General features: G+C 45.6%; 1 protein-coding gene and 1 long non-coding RNA gene across 3 annotated transcripts; one reads left to right on the top strand and one right to left on the bottom strand.

The window, feature by feature from the left end:
• The first annotated feature begins 2,900 nt into the window (after nucleotides 1-2,900).
• On the top strand, nucleotides 2,901-6,729 carry LOC127783549 (uncharacterized). Of its 2 annotated transcripts, none has more exons than XM_052310741.1 (2): nucleotides 2,901-3,718; nucleotides 4,187-6,729. In XM_052310741.1, the coding sequence occupies exon 2, from the start codon at nucleotides 5,244-5,246 to the stop codon at nucleotides 5,784-5,786; it is 543 nt and encodes a 180-aa protein (XP_052166701.1). In that variant the 5' UTR covers nucleotides 2,901-3,718; nucleotides 4,187-5,243; the 3' UTR covers nucleotides 5,787-6,729. The 2 variants fall into 2 exon arrangements, with proteins under 2 accessions (XP_052166701.1, XP_052166702.1); XM_052310742.1 differs by having other exon boundaries at nucleotides 4,211-6,729.
• LOC127783550 (uncharacterized) lies at nucleotides 6,678-9,655 on the bottom strand. Its single transcript, XR_008019360.1, has 2 exons — nucleotides 9,486-9,655; nucleotides 6,678-8,884 (listed from the first exon to the last, which is right to left on the bottom strand). It is a non-coding gene; the product is annotated as an uncharacterized LOC127783550 (long non-coding RNA).
• Between the last annotated feature and the right edge of the window lie 6,149 nt (nucleotides 9,656-15,804).

Below are 15,804 nucleotides of genomic sequence, written 5' to 3' on the forward strand. Positions count from 1 at the left end.
GGGTTAATTAGATTTTGGGATGTTCTTTTGGGCCAATGGGCCTGAAATAGTGAGGAGAGAAGGAATAAGTTCATCTGACGTCCCTTGACTTGTAAAGGAATCCGATTTAAGTCCTTCAACCAGAAAACCAAATACAACGGGTACCTCAACTATCAAAACCGATGTAATATAGGTCCCATGGCAGTTTGGATGGTGATTTTAGCTGATGTGGCGCCTACGTTGCTAATTTGACTCGTTTTTCATCTGACGTGGTATTCACGTGGTACATGAAGCAAAATTTAATCTCTACTATTATAAAAATTGAAGATGTTTTTACCAGAACTTTGGTACGTCATCCGTGTTTGAGTTGATTTTTTAATTTTATGTTATCTCTATCAATATTTCCGTTGTCTGTTAATAAAGAAAAAAAAAGTCCTGCTCAAAGAGGTAAAAACGAAAAAACAAAGTCCGACTCAAAAGCAATAATAAAAAAAAAGCATCTTGCGTCCGACTTCCATAAAAAAAAGGAAAAAAATGTCTCGCCAATAAAAAGAACAAAAAAGAAGTCCGTTTGGTTTCTTTGGCACGGGTATTTTTTTCAACTTTTTTTTCACGCGAAAGAGTTTTTTTTCGCACGCGCTTAGGCTCTTGGTTTTTTCATCTTTTTTAATCCCATTGCGCCTCCCGGCAGCTTTTGGTTTTTTTTATCAATTTTTTTGTCGCCGGTTTTTTCTCCTATGTGCTTTTGGTTTTTCTCATCTGGTTTTTTAATCCGATCTTTTTGCCGCACGCCTCCCGAGTTGAACCCTGTAGCCACGCCGCCGCCATATTGATTGTGCGTTTTCTCCTCAAAATAAAATCGATTCCCCACTCCTCCCTCATCATTTCCTCCATTATTTTCCCTTTCGATTCGGATTTAATTTGTCATATTTAATATCCGTTTAACATTTGCCGATGATAATAGCTATCTTCCCCAGTCTTTTTATCCCGAGTTTTACACTCTGATTTTGGAAAAAAAAAAACATAAAGAGGAGATCGAGTGGATGAAACACCCTCAACCAATTTTGGGTTATCAAGAAAGATTCGACTGATTTGACGAGGAACAAAGAGTTTTACGCTCTGATTTTGGAAAAAACGGAAAGAAAAGATTGAGTGGATAAAAAATCCTCAACCAATTTTAAGTGATCGAGAAAAATTCGACCAGATTTAATGGGGGAGATTTGCTTCGGTAACCATCCAGCCACGGACTATCTTTAAGGGGTTGAAGATGGTAGTAGACTATGCTAGCTGAGCTTACAGCTACTTGGCTACAGGCCAAACATAGGGACGTAGCAGAGTGGCCTAGGGCAAAAATGGAAGAAAGGCTATCTACCCTACACCCAGGAAAGATTTTCATTAACTTTTTCAATTAAAATGTATATAGCGATCCCAATATTTCAATTTATTGCTCAGCTTTTAATATATAAGTGAAAAAACGTCTTTACCCGTTGCAACGCACGAGCATTTTTTCTAGTAACTTAAAAAATAAAAAATAAAACAAAATATGTGGGCCAACATGTCAGTCAAATAACAAATTTTAAAATATTAGGACCCACATGTCAGTGGCCCACTTCCTCCACCTCATCCCCTCTCTTCTCTCTCTTTCCCTTCTCCTTCTCCCCTCTTCCCTTTCTTCTTCTTCATATGCGGCCGGTGGCACACGGCTGAGGTGGTGGGCGGCGGAAGAGAGGCTTTTAATGGACCTGGTGCAGCAGGTCCACCAATCGATGGTGAACCCGACGACGCTATCCATGGCTACGCCGCCGTAGAGGGAAGGGAGTAGCGGTAGATGGCCTTGAGAGCCATGGATCCACGTCAGGTGGACACCTTGCGCCCTCGTCTGTCGTTGCTCCCGTGGTGGCGGCGTCGGTAGGCACGATGTTGACGCCCTTGATGCCGTGGCTGAGCATGGAGAGGGCCTTGAGGTCAGTGAGGCTCAGTTGCGGCGACACAACCCCATTCTTAAGGAGTGGTACCGATCTGAATCCCCTGAACTCATCTCACCGGTGTGTGGCTACCGTGGGCAACCGACGAAGAGGGGCCTTCGGTGGACTTGATGGCCGACGAGCTGCTCTAGGAGATCCTGATACGCCTGCTGTCCCGCAGCATCATCAGTATTTAAGCTAATCTACACCATCGCCGAGATCTAGAGGCCCGCGGCGGCTCGTCTCCGTCGCCAACATGCGCCACCCGTCGGCTGTATTGCTGCATCCTGCCTTCTACCATTTTCAAAAAAAAAAATTTGCAATTTGGTCCTCGGCGCCAATGACGTTGGCGCTGTCCCCCTTCACATTTGTAAATTAACTTTCATCGGGGGGCTAGGGGGACGGCGCAACGTCATTGGCGCCGTCATATTGGACCACAGCGCCAAAGACATTGGCGCCCCGAAAAGGATCATTCTAGAATAAGGTTTTTTAGGGGTCTATTTGTAGGATAAGTTTTTCAAAAGGATTAAAAATGTGAAAAATCCAGCCTTACATGACACGCTCACAGTGTTGATGGAAGTTGACGCAAATTATCATGGGGTGCGCAATATCTCAGCACCCCAAAGCACCATAGCCCTTGCACACTCTAGAAGCAATTGATATCTATACTTCTATATCTATGGCCTGTTTGGCACAGCTCCAGCTCCAGCTCCACCCCTCCTGGAGTTAGAGCTCAGCCAAACAGTTTCAGCTTCACCAAAACTGGGAGTGGAGCTGGATGGAGCTCTCTCACAAAATGAACTAGAGTTGTGGAGCTGAGTTTAGGCAGCTCCACAACTCCACTCCAGACTCAACTCCTGGAGCTAAATTTAGGAGTTGGAGCTGTACCAAACAGGCCCCTATACTAGTATATAAAGGAGGAGTTTTACCCTCCTATCCTACAGCCAAATCACACAGATAACGCGGTATCCGGCATCTCCATCATGTTCAATCCATCGCTAATCCTCGCCGCGTTCCCCGCCTCCGCCCTCGCACCCAAATCCCACGGCATTCAATCCATCGCGCAATCTCGCCGCCGCGACAAATCCTCAAAACCGCTGCGCTCACCCCGCCACCGCGCATCCATCCATCCATCGCCATGTCGCGCATCCTCCCCATCCCTCACCGGTGAGAGAGAGGAAGAATGTACACGCCGTCTCTCCCGCATCTCGCGGTCAGCCTCGCGCTCACCACCTGCCCTTGATTGCCATGCCAGTCCGGGCTCCAGCGCCACGGCCGGCTTCTGTCACCAGATCCGCCTCGCCTAAAGCAGCCGACGCCTGATGCTCTCTTGTGCAACTTCCATGCTTGTATGGATCCAGGCAGGCTTTCAGCCGCCAGCGGCGGCCGCTGGATGCGGCTTATCATCTCTGCCCTCGCTGCTGGATCGAGGATGCAGCTCACCACCATAGCCGTTCAAGCAGGGGAAGCTGGTCACTTCTGTGGTAGCACCGGTAATCATCGTGGTAAAGTATATGCACGATTGGTAGATTGATTGATCAATCAGAAGATACGCTCGCTTGGTCTGATGGTCTTGTTCAGTGTTCACTGTTGGCTGAGATAGATTGATTGGTTGTTTTCTCGGGAATTTGCAACAGAGGGGAATTTTCATGGAGCTCATCCATAGGTGGACGATGGACAGCAATGCCACGGAAGGCGAAAGAGCACGCCGCGACAAGAAAGCTCATGAACCAGCAGATGGACCCTTTTAATCAGACATTGCTTTCTTTTATCAGGTTTTACAGCTTGCTTACACACATACAGTGCTTGCTTTAACAAGTAGTATATGTTTATCGTGTTTAACCTACAGCTTTACAAGTCCAGGTGTTAGATTAGTTGATTCGAAGGTAATCATTTAGTTTCTCAGGGATGGTAATTTGAAGATTGTAAAACCTTCTATATTTAGGCCTATTATATCAGAGTTAATAAAATGGGACTGGAAGAGGGATTTGTGTTCTAATATGAATGTCGACAAGAAGGCAAAACTTTTGGAAAGGAATAATGAGTAGAAAGAAGAGCAACATCTGATATGAAAGATTTCTGTAACATACACCTAATTTATATGAAACCAACCTGAAACAACAAATTGTGCTTATCAAATTGATAAGAGTACTTGCATTAGCCTATGGCTTGTGTTTTTTTTTTTTTTGGCTATGAAAAGCTTTGGTATACATTATATTATTTGTATTCTTCCACGGTTTCAGCTTATTTTGGTACCATATTTGAAGGATGGATTAATTCCCCCGAGCACCCCAATTGATGTTGCACAACATAAGCACCAGCTGTTAAACTATGTCACGTAAATGGAGATCTTGGCCTCACTGTCTGCTTGAGTACCCCTACAGGTGAATCCTCTTTCAATATTATATAATCTATCAACAGGTTCGAGTGAATGATTGAGCTATTAAAGGATGGCACATATCTAGCCTTGAGCTTAATCGATATCGTGAGGCAAAGGGGTTCATACAAGTATACACTAGAGGTTCAGCCGATATGATCTTTATATATGCCCGGTGGGTCAATACGTTCTGCTAGGGGCCGCCGTTGACGCGTGGACCGAAAAGGAGTTTTCGGGTTTCAGCCGAGTGTACATGAACCTACAGGGTCGCACGCTTAATGGGCCGGAATAAGGGGTTTGGATGGAGATCCAATATGAGCTTAATTCGGATAGGGATCTAAATAGGATTCCTACGGGCCTTGGAGGCCCGAGTGATGGATCCTATATATTCGTGAAGGGTGCGACCGGCGGAGGCATTGCATCACGTAAGAAACCCTAGCCGTCACTTCCCTCTCCGAGCAAAACCCTAGCCGCGGGCGGGTGCTAGCACATCTGCGCGTGGTGTTCCGTCCCTGTACGTGTGGATACCGGTAGAGGCGCCGCTGGTTTGCGGTGCTGATCGGCGTGGGAGTACGGCGAGAAGAACGCACGAGGAGGAGAAGGTCGAGCCGGTGTGATCGACTACTTCCTCTACATCGCCGCGCGCTACTTCGCGAGAATTCCTTTGACTTCTTAGCGTCTTTTTCCGTTGCGCAGCGCGTCGAGTGGTAACGATCTATGATCTAATACTTGCATGGTTCCTGGTTTACGCGATAGAAAATTTTGATTTATGCTGTCGTAGCCTACGCGTATCCCAACAGCTTGTGCTCTACTTTGGCACCTACCGTCCCGGGATCCCTTCGCCGGGGTGTTATCTGGTGCTCAACACCTGGGCCAACTCGGTCGCCATCATCCTGCCTCTGCACACCACCTGCGTTACCAGCATGTCGCACTGCGGCATTGGGACCGGGGTCACCATCCTACGCCACAACGACTACTACGACTACGTCCTCGTCGAGCTCTTCTCACATCAGGACACCCGAACCCATCTCGCCTCCAATAAGGTCACTCTCTTCTTGTGGTGGTCTCCTAGCTCTGGCCCGCTCGCCGACGGTCAGTGGATACAGAAAGAGGTGCTACTCCCCATCCCTGCTTCCAATCAAGATAAGGACGACGTGACATGGCCACCCACCTACTCCTTCTGTGCAGACATGGTGTTTGCTGTTTTGACCATCTCGCTTTGCTGGGTTGATCTTAGGACAGGGATCTTGGTCTGCGATCACATTCACAAGCTCGGCACCGGCACTGACGACGATGATGATCACCTACTTTTGTTCTTCATCTCATTGCCTGAGGAATGCGTCATGAAGCCTAGCCTTCTATCTTGGAAGAGGTCGGCAGAAGAGCACCGCACCATGATCTGTAGGGACCTGGAGACCATCCTGTTCATCTCCATGGACAACTACATCCAGAGCACCGCACCATGATCTGTAGGGACCCGGAGACCATCCTGTTCATCTCCATGGACAACTACATCCAAGGCCTCCCCATTGGCGATACAGTGCTCACGACATGGACTCTCAAGTTCCCACTCACGAACCATTGGACCTGGGAGAAGCACTCTGCTCCATCCTTGTTCGTGGGAGACCTCCTAAATGACCTTCCAGTCTTGAAATTAAAGAATCCAAGGATGATAGGAAGGCGCTGCACATTGCCAACTGCCCGGTCAGTAGCATTGACAGTCAAAACCATCTTATCACTAGCCTCACTATTACCGAGTATGAGAGGAAGCATGAGCAAGGGCACTGGGGAGTCACGGGATTCTGTACGAGATCAGCATTGACATGGATGGCAGAACGGTCTTGGAGTGGTCTTCTCTTGAAAGTCGCCACTCAAAGATATTTGCAGCTGAGTTTAACTGCTGCTTACAACAGGTACACTACTCCCTCTTTTGTCCATTTAAAGTGTATATAATTTTGATACGGCAAACTCTTGGAAAGTTAATTTAAAGGGTGAACTCCATTTCATCGTCCCATCTGCGGTTTGCTCCTTTCCCATTTTTCCCCTTCTTTTTTTAGATTGCCCTAACTTCTTTCTCTTTTGTGAACTTTGTTTCTTCAAAACAATGGGATGGGAAAGTTTGCAGCGGAGTTGGTCATCAACATTTAAGTCGTTGAGCGACGAAGAAGTGGTTGATGAGGATGATGAAAATTGGAAGTGGGTGTTCCCGGATGAAGTGGGTAATGAGTGACTTGTTTAAGCATTTTACAAAACTAGTAATGTGCCCGTGCTAACGCTACGGCGGTATTTTATAATGCAAGTGTTGTATATTCACATTGTTGGAAAATGCTATTGACAATTCTTAGTACAAAATGTAATAGCAATGAACCGATATTATAATCGATTGATGCATATCCTTGTTGCGTTGTTCCGACCCACCATTTCAATCTCAAAAGATTATTGACATAATGATAAAAAAACAAATTTCCACAATTGTACACTGGCAAGAAACCTAGGAAGACAGTATCAAGCACATATATAGTCGAAGACACTGGCAAGATCCCTGTGGTTGAAGCACATAAACAGGTATGCAGCCTAGCTAAGGAAGAAGGAACGTTTGAGAAGTGGGAGTAGCTACTACATAAGTGGGATCGAACTGCATAGATCTCAGCTACTTCTTGTTGGCTTCTTCCCCAACCATGCAAAGAATTGTATATAGAGCCACCATACGCGCTGCAACATGGCCAACTGATAATATAGGATTTAGTACAGCTAGGCAATTGAAGAGACTGAGCACATACACTTTGGCTGTTTTAAATAAAACATTTTCTTTTGTATTGTCTCTGCAAGTGCTCAATCAGAAAAGGTTAATCAGAATTGTCACCAGGTGACAATCTCACAAACCAAGTAGGCAGATTTCCTTTTTATCAATGATGTGACAGATCGAATTGAACTTTTGCATATCATTATTGTAAACAAGGTAAATCCTTTTTTAGTTGGTTCATGCAAATGGAAACTACATCAGAAATGTGGTGCCCTATCATGGCCTAGGTTATGCCTGAATTTTCTTGTGCCTTGCTAAAGAAAGAAGAACTGTCCATGTTTCTTCATATTTGAAGATTCAAATAATTCCAGTTTTTCCATTTCGCAATCAATCACTGACTCTGTTAAAACCAAGAAGAGAGAATCCATTATATGCCACTGACTTTGTCACATGTCTATGATTTGCCACTGACTTTCTCACGTTCTTACAATATGCCATCAACTTTTTCTTAACTTCTACGATTTACCATCGCCGTCCAGTTAGCCTTTGTTAGCACTGCACAATTTTATCCAAATGACCAAAATACCCCTAGGACAAAAACTTCTAAAATTTGGACAAAAATTCGAAAATATCATATTATAAACACAAGATTGTAAACATTCAAATTTTGGCCAAAAACTTAAAATATGATATTTCATAATGTTTATCCAAATTTTGAAATTTTTTGTCCTAGGGGTATTTTAGTCATTTGAGCAAATTTATAGAGTCCTAACGGAGACTAACTGAACGGCGATAGTAAATCGTAGAAATTAAGTAAAAGTCGATGGCATATTGTAAACTTGATAAAGTCAGTGGCAAATCGTAGATCCGTGACAAACTCAGTGGCATATAATAGATTCTATCCAAGAAAAATCAGGAGAAACTAAAATTAGTGAAAGAACATACCATAATGGCTAGAATGTTTGATCTGCACCGATGACGCCTGAAACTGACCCAGGGAGGTGAAACTAAAATATCAATTCTGAATCATCATGCGTTGCTGTCCTCAATTACATCAAGTAGTGATCATTCAAAACACATAGGCTTACATCGCAAGGAGCCAAGGTAACAGGAAAAACCAACATTTAAGTGCTGTTGAAAAAGACACTAATTCCATCCAAACACCATAATACAGGATTTAGTACAGCTAGGCAATTGGAGAGACTGCGTACATACACTTTGGCTGTTTAAAATAAAACATTTTATTTTGTATTGTCTCTTCAAGTGCTCAATCAGAAAAGGTTAATCAGAATTGTCACCAGGTGACAATCTCACAAACCAAGTAGGCAGATTTTTTTTTTATCAATGATGTGACGGATCGAATTGAACTTTTGCATATCATCACAAACTGAGATTGTTACGATGAGTCTAAAACAAGACTAATTATAACAGCAAAATAAACCCAAGCCATAATTATGTATTGTCCATGCTTATCTAACATCTAGAATATTTCATTCCTCGATTTTTCATCTTTCTCAACAAACAAGGTGGGCTAGCGGCCAAGCAGAAACCTACTGGGTAGCTGGAAGTGTGGCTGGAAATCTATTTGTCATTTCTCTCTAGGCTAAAAACTACATCTTGATTCTGGAAGTGGAGCTAAGACACCTATTGGATCGACTTGGGCTGAAAAAAGAATGTTCTATCTGAGACACCAATTGAAACACATACAGTTGCATATCTTTCTGAAGAAATTGCCTGCAGCCTCTTACATCTTCCAATTCTGCAAGCAAGCAAGGTAGCAGGCTAGCGGCCAAGCGGAAACCTTGAGTCCAGCTGCACTGACTGACATGATGATTTAAATAACATTGGAAGTGTAAATTAAATGATAAGTGACATGATGATATAACGCATATTGTCAACACATTTTTGTTTTGGCACTGAAGCAACAAGCATGGGCCTCAAACTTGGAAGAGTTTCGAGAGGCTGTAAAATAAACTAATGAGGCGAATCCCATATTCCCATCAGCTAGGCAATAAACACTTAATGAATGAGAGAGCACAATACCACAATTCGATTTAATCATCTTGTCAATGTTAACAAATTAGACCCGAGTTCCTACACTCCTGCGGCACGGGCTGCTCTCATACATCCGCACCAGGGCTATTTCGTCTTCCCAAAAAACAGAAAACATAGTTGAGCCTTCAAAAGCAAAAGCTTATATGCAGGGTATTGAGCATTATCGCTGATTAGAAAATAGTCCCTGTTCTAAACCAAGAGATTGAGTGCAAGTAGGTATTTATGATGTGAAGTAGGAAACTTTCCCTTCCTCCCAGATCATAGAAAAAAAATATTTCTACTTCACAGGATTTTATACATGAAGGAGCACAAAGAAATGTTTCAAATATTAACAAACAGAATGGACCTTTTTCAATGAGAAATTTACCTCGGTGGTGAGCGCGGGCGGAGCCTGGTTTGGGCACTGCGAGGGCAACCTTCTTGGATGATCATCCGCGACGGGCGGAGGTCAAGGGCAGAGCTACAGTGTGGCCATGGACGACAACAGTCAACAGGTCTGACGCAGGTGAAATAGACATTGTCCAGTACGGCGTTGCAGGCGATAGGATATTAGTGGCAAGCCCTTATCCGACAGCGCTGATAACCATTATTGTTACCTTTTCAAAGAACAAATAAGTAATGAACAAAAATCATCAATTTTTATCCCAATCCATTTTTCTGTCGCCCCACTGTGGGGAGAAACTCCCTGCCCGACAAACAAATGAAAAGAGGAAAAAGGGAAAGAGGAAGCGAGCAATTAGGGGGAAAACGAAAATGGATTTCCAGATTGAAACTAAAAAGCGGTCTTTTTGTTTGAAGCGATGGGACCAAAGTCCAATGTCCTCAATGCAACTTCGTCTGATAAACTGATCGTATGTTTGATCATGCAACTACATATTGAAAATTACTACTCCCTCCATCCTAAAATATAAGCATTTTTTGAGTCTCACCACGGTCTCCGTTATACTACTTTGACGAACAACATCTACGAAAGTAAAATGTTTTAAATAAAAAGTGTTGCATATTATGATAGTTCATTTAATGATAAATATAGTAAGATTAAATTTATATGATTAATATTTTTATTTTTTTTGCTATTAATAGTCAAAATTTAAAAGTTTGACTTGTCTCTATTCTAAAAATGCTTATATTTTGGGACGGAGGGAGTATGTATGTGCAGAGATAAAGAGGTATCAAACTACACGTTGAGGACACAATTATTTGATGAACTGAGTGGAAGATTAGTTTCCTTCTCTCCATTCTTCTCACGTTGATTTCTGTTAATTTGATAATGGTGGTTTGTATTATCGGGTTCGGTGTGGGTGAACAATTTTTTAGCTACAAAAGAAGTACTTGAGCTCAACTTGGTGGGATGTTTGCGATAAGATTATCGTGGAAAGTTTGTTGGGATATGGACCTAGGGTAGTTGATTATGATGCAAAGTATTTATTTATTGCCATTTTGAATGTAGGGTAGCACACCTGCAGTTATGGATTTCCTTGGTACACTAAGAGTGAGATTCCATTTTATGAGTGAATTTGTTAGGTCAGGTAGAGAGAACAACTATTGTGGTGGAACGGAGGCAATTTCTTATATCAGTCGGGATAATGAGTGCCTTTCTGAGTTATTTGGAGCTTTGTGTGAGCACTGCAAGGTTAAGGAAGGAACCATGCTGCACTGGCTGTTCCCAGGCAAAGATTTAGCATCTGGTCTGCGTGCATTGTTGGATGATATGGTTTGTCAATACATATTAGATTGTACTGATGAACTTGGTGTGGCTGAAGTATATGCAGAGGAACCATTTTCATTGATGTCTCCGATGGAGATGGTGATAACAGTTATTATGATGCAGAGAAGGAAGATGCTAATGCTGATAGTTCAGAAGAAGAAGAGGCCAATGATGAGAATGAGGCAGAACATATGGGCATTGTGGTTGGGGATGTAGGTAGCTAATGCAACTGAATAAAGGATGGTCGTTTATGAGATGGATGCAGAACCCATTGCCAGTCTGGAGGATTCAGAAGGAGACATCATTCACATGCAGACGTTGATGATGTGCTCCACTAGTATCTCGCCGAGGATGACGAGGGTAGTGTGTAGTTGCAGCTTCGCTCTTTTCCCATTTGATTGCCCTTGTGAGATTATTGGCAGTGGCAGTATGGGTTCCATCTTGTTTATGTGAATTTATGAGATTTCTGCTGCTATCTTTTGTATTGTATGATGGGTTTATGAGAACCCGATTAAATCATATGTACCCTGCATTTATGCATTTGTGATGTTTAACAATTGCAGTAAGAGATCTGCCAATACGATTCAAAGAGCTCTCGCGCCGCTCTCACGCGGGCAGCTCGGGAGCGAAACCCTAGCCGCCCCCTCCCAACGCCTCCAGCCGCCTCGCCGCCGCCGGAAACCTTGCAGCCGGCCGGGAAGGCGGCGGCGGGGAAAATGCACCAGCAGCGGAGCATCCCCTCGGCGTGGGAGGGGCGCGACGCACGCATGGCGGAAGGTGGCGGCCGGAGCGGCCGGCGGGGCGGATCCGGTTGTGCCGGATGGGGATCCGGCCTCCCCAGTGGAGGATCTGGCCCCCCGGAGGCCAGATCGAGAGAGGGGCGGCGGCGGTGCGGCAAGACGGCGGGTGGCCTTGAGCTCGCGACGATGGCGGCGCGGCAAGATGGCAGGCGGCCTCGCGCTCGCGGCGACGGAGGCACGACTCGGCGGAAGAGCTCGCGGCGGCGGCGCGGCTCGAGTGGCTTCGGCGGGAGCTCGAGGCAGCTAGTGGGTAGAGCGCCTGCGGCTGGCGGGCGGCAAAGGCGCTGCGCGCACGTAGGCGCGGCCCGGTCGGCGGAGGTTGCTCGCGGAGGTGGCACCGCGGCAGACTCGCAGCGAAGGTGGTGACTGCGGGCAGCCGGCGGGAGGAGCAGCCCGGCCAGCACGCAGCGGAGGCTGACCGACCGGATCTAGAGGGTGGCCGGCTGGCGAGGGCAGTTGGCGACGGCGGCGGCGGTCGTGCTCACGGTGGTGCTCGCGGTAGTTGCGGTGGCGTCGGCTGACCACGGCGGAGGACATGGTAGCGGCGTCGGGCTGGCTGCTTGGTGGCGGAGGGCGATGACACAGTGGTTTGCGGAGGAGGAGGCTGGCGTCGGTGGCAGCGGCGACGACATCGATGGCTGTAGAGGCGGTGGCAACGTCGGCGGATGGGGGTCACTGGTGACATCAAGTGGAGGCGGGGAAGGAGTCGGGTGCGAGGTGAGGATGGCGACGGCGAGGTGGCTGGGTGTTCGGCAGCTGCGGCTGCAGTGGTGGTCACTGTGATTGAAATCACAATCACTGGAGGCATGGCGGACTCGGATGGCTAGCCGAGGGCGTGGCAGACGGCTGCATCTGGCCGACGCGACATCGTTTGGTGGAGGGGTCGGAGACCGGCTTGGCGCGGAGAGGCGCAGCCGATGGCAGCGGAGGCCGGCTCGGCGCGTGAGGCGCGAGCGGCGGAGATGGAGGCCGGCTTGGCATGAGAGGTGAAAGTGCATTAATCCCCCTAGTGGGTTTTGGTGATTAATGACAAATGTGGTTAAGGGACTAATGAGTTCATTGAGTGACTTTCAGGTGCATTAGTCCAAGGTGTGGAAGATGGATGCTTGGAGACCCCCAAAAAGTACAAAATCAAAGCGGACCGGAACTCGAGGTGCATAGGATAGTTTATCTTTTGAAATCGAGCTTTTAGGAAAAACCGTACTATTAAGAGGGGTTCCATGTGATGCTCTGAGATATATCAAGTGCTCTTAGTGTGAACCAAGTGTCAAGTTTCCCTAGGAGTCTTTTTTGCAAATACTTCATCTGTCCAAAAATGCAAGTCCGGAACTTCCTGTCTTCCAGGTCCGGAAGTTCCGGTCTTGTGAAAAAGATTTTTCTAAGTGTAGTCCGGAAGTTCCGGTCTTCTAGGTCCGGAACTTCCTGTCTAGTTTCCAGTTCAAATTTGTGAGTAACGGCTAGATGACGTCACCTAGCCGTTATACATATACAGCTCGTTTCCAGCTCGTTCCTTGGCTATTCCACTTTTCACTTTTCAAACCTAGAGCTATTGCTAGCCTCTCCCAATTGTTTCTTGCCTTCTCCACTCAATCTAGAGCCTAATTCTTGTGAGAAAGAGAGATTGAGAGGGAGAGAAGAAGATTTGGAGATGTGTGAAGACTAGGATCTTGGGTGAGCACTTGGAATATCTCGTGGGCTGTCATCTCGGTGCTTATTACTCTTGGAGATGATCTCCTAGACGGTTAGGTGTCGCTCACGAGAATCCGTTGCATATTGTGGATGTCCCGGGTAAGTTTGTGAAGGATTTCCTCTCCTCCGAAAGGGAACGAGGTAAGTTTGTGAAGTTCTTGTGCTAAGATTCTAGAGGCTTTCCAAGTAGAGCAACCCACACTTGTGGTGGATTTCTAGAAGTAGATTGAGTTGGATCTTGGTGGTCACTCAATTCTAGAAATTTGCCTAGGGGTGTTTGGGGTTGAAGGCTGTGGATTTCCTCTGGGGTTTTTGCACAAGTGAGGCAAGGGGTTAATCGAGACCCAGCTCTTTGGAGCTTCTCAACGGAGAGTAGGATCGCAAGATCCGAACTTCGGGAAAAAATTGCTCTTGTCTCTTTCTGTGATATTTCTGTGGATGATTCTGTGATATATCCTCTGCTTAGAATACCTGTGCACCATCTTGTGAAGATTGGCTTAGTCTCTTGTTTCGAATTTTGAATTTCATCTATATTCTTTTACCCGGAAGTTCCTGTGTTAGAACACCGGAAGTTCCGGGCCTAGGAGGCCGGAAGTTCCGGAGTTCCTTACCAGGAAGTTCCGGGTCTGTTTGAATTTTACCGTTGCGATTTGTTTTTATGTTTTCAGGGACAGCCTATTCACCCCCCTCTAGGCGTCATCAGCGCGTTCAATTGGTATCAGAGCAAGGTGCTCTTGATTCAAGCTTCACCGCTTTGAGTGATCCACAATGTCGGACTTAGGGGGAAAGAACGGGGAAAATGGAAATGAAGATGGAGCGAGCAGCAAGGGAACTCCATCACCCAAGGGAGCTACTATACCTTTTGATTACAACAAACTTACCATTCCCTCTCACAACTTTGTCTCCGTGCCTTCCGGGCGTGCTCCTCAATTTGATAGGACACATTACGCCGCTTGGAAGCACAAGATGAAGTTGCATCTAATCTCTTTGCATCCATGTATTTGGAAAGTTGTTTGTACAAGTGTTGATGTACCCCATGATGACATGGAGCTCACTTCGGAGCAAGAGCAACTCATCCACCGCAATGCTCAAGCTTCCAATGCAATTCTCTCCGCCTTGAGTCCGGAGGAGTTCAACAAGGTTGATGGGCTTGAGGAGGCCAAGGAGATATGGGATACTTTGCAATTGGCTCATGAGGGTTCACCCGCTGTTCGTGAGGCCAAGATTGAATTATTGGAAGGAAGGCTTGGAAGATTTGTGATGGATGACAAGGAGACACCACAAGAGATGTATGATAGGATGATGATTCTTGTCAACAAGATCAAAGGACTTGGGAGTGAGGACATGACAAATCACTTTGTTGTCAAGAGACTTCTCCGTGCTTTTGGTCCAAGAAATCCCACTCTTGTATCAATGATACGGGAAAGAAAAGACTTCAAGAGGCTCACCCCAAGCGACATTCTTGGAAGAATTGTGTCTCATGAGATGCAAGAAGAGGAAGCTCGTGAAGTGAGACAAATGGTGAAGAATGCCGCCATGATCAAAAATAAAGAAGTTGCTTTGAAGGCAAAACAAGAAGAAGAGTCAAGTTGTGAAGAAAGTGAAGATGAAGAAATGGCTTTTATTGTCAAGAGATTCAAGCACTTTCTTCGCAAGAGTGGCTATGGCAAAGGGAGAAAGAATGATGACAAGGGAAAGCGGCAATCAAAGAGAGCTTGCTTCAATTGTGGTGAATATGGCCACTTCATTGCCGATTGTCTTAAGTCAAATGAAGCTAAGGCTAAGGGAGGCAAGAAGAAGCCGGAGCATGTTCATGTGGCGGAGGCACACATGGCGGAGGTGTGGTACTCCGGAGATGAGGAAGATCCCGAGGTTAAGCCCAAGCCCAAGCCAAAAGACAAGGTTGAAGGAGAAGGTGGTGTTGCTACCGTCGCCTTCAAGTCATCTTCTTCAAGCAAGGAGCGTCTCTTCAACAACTTGAGTGATGACGATGACGACTCCTACCACTACTCTTGTTTCATGGCCCAAGGCCGCAAGGTGATGACTCAAAAGCCCTCTCACATCTCTCTTGATGTTGATTCTAGTGATGAGGAAAGTGATAATGAATTAGATGATGTGCTTAAGAGCTTTAGCAAACCCGCTATGCAACATTTGGCTAAGTTAATGAGAGCTTTGGATAGTAAAGAACAATCTCTCGAAAGGCAAGAAGAATTACTTATTCTTGAGAAGAAAAGAAACCTTGCCTTAGAGGAGAGCCTAGCTAAAGAATGTGCTAAAAATGAACAGCTAGCTAATGAGCTTAATTTGGCTAATGGTTCTCTAGCTAGCCTTAGGGATGTCAGTAAAACTCTTCAAGAGAAGTTTGCTAGTTTAGACAAAAGTCATAAAGATCTTGAAGTTCAATTTGACACTCTTTGGAATAGCACTTCTCAACCAAATGTGGTTTCTAATTCTTCCAACCCATCTACTAGCAATGGTTGTGCTAGGTG

The sequence above is a fragment of the Oryza glaberrima genome, chromosome 9, assembly GCF_000147395.1.
Source record: "Oryza glaberrima chromosome 9, OglaRS2, whole genome shotgun sequence".
Classification (NCBI taxonomy): Eukaryota; Viridiplantae; Streptophyta; class Magnoliopsida; order Poales; family Poaceae; genus Oryza; species Oryza glaberrima.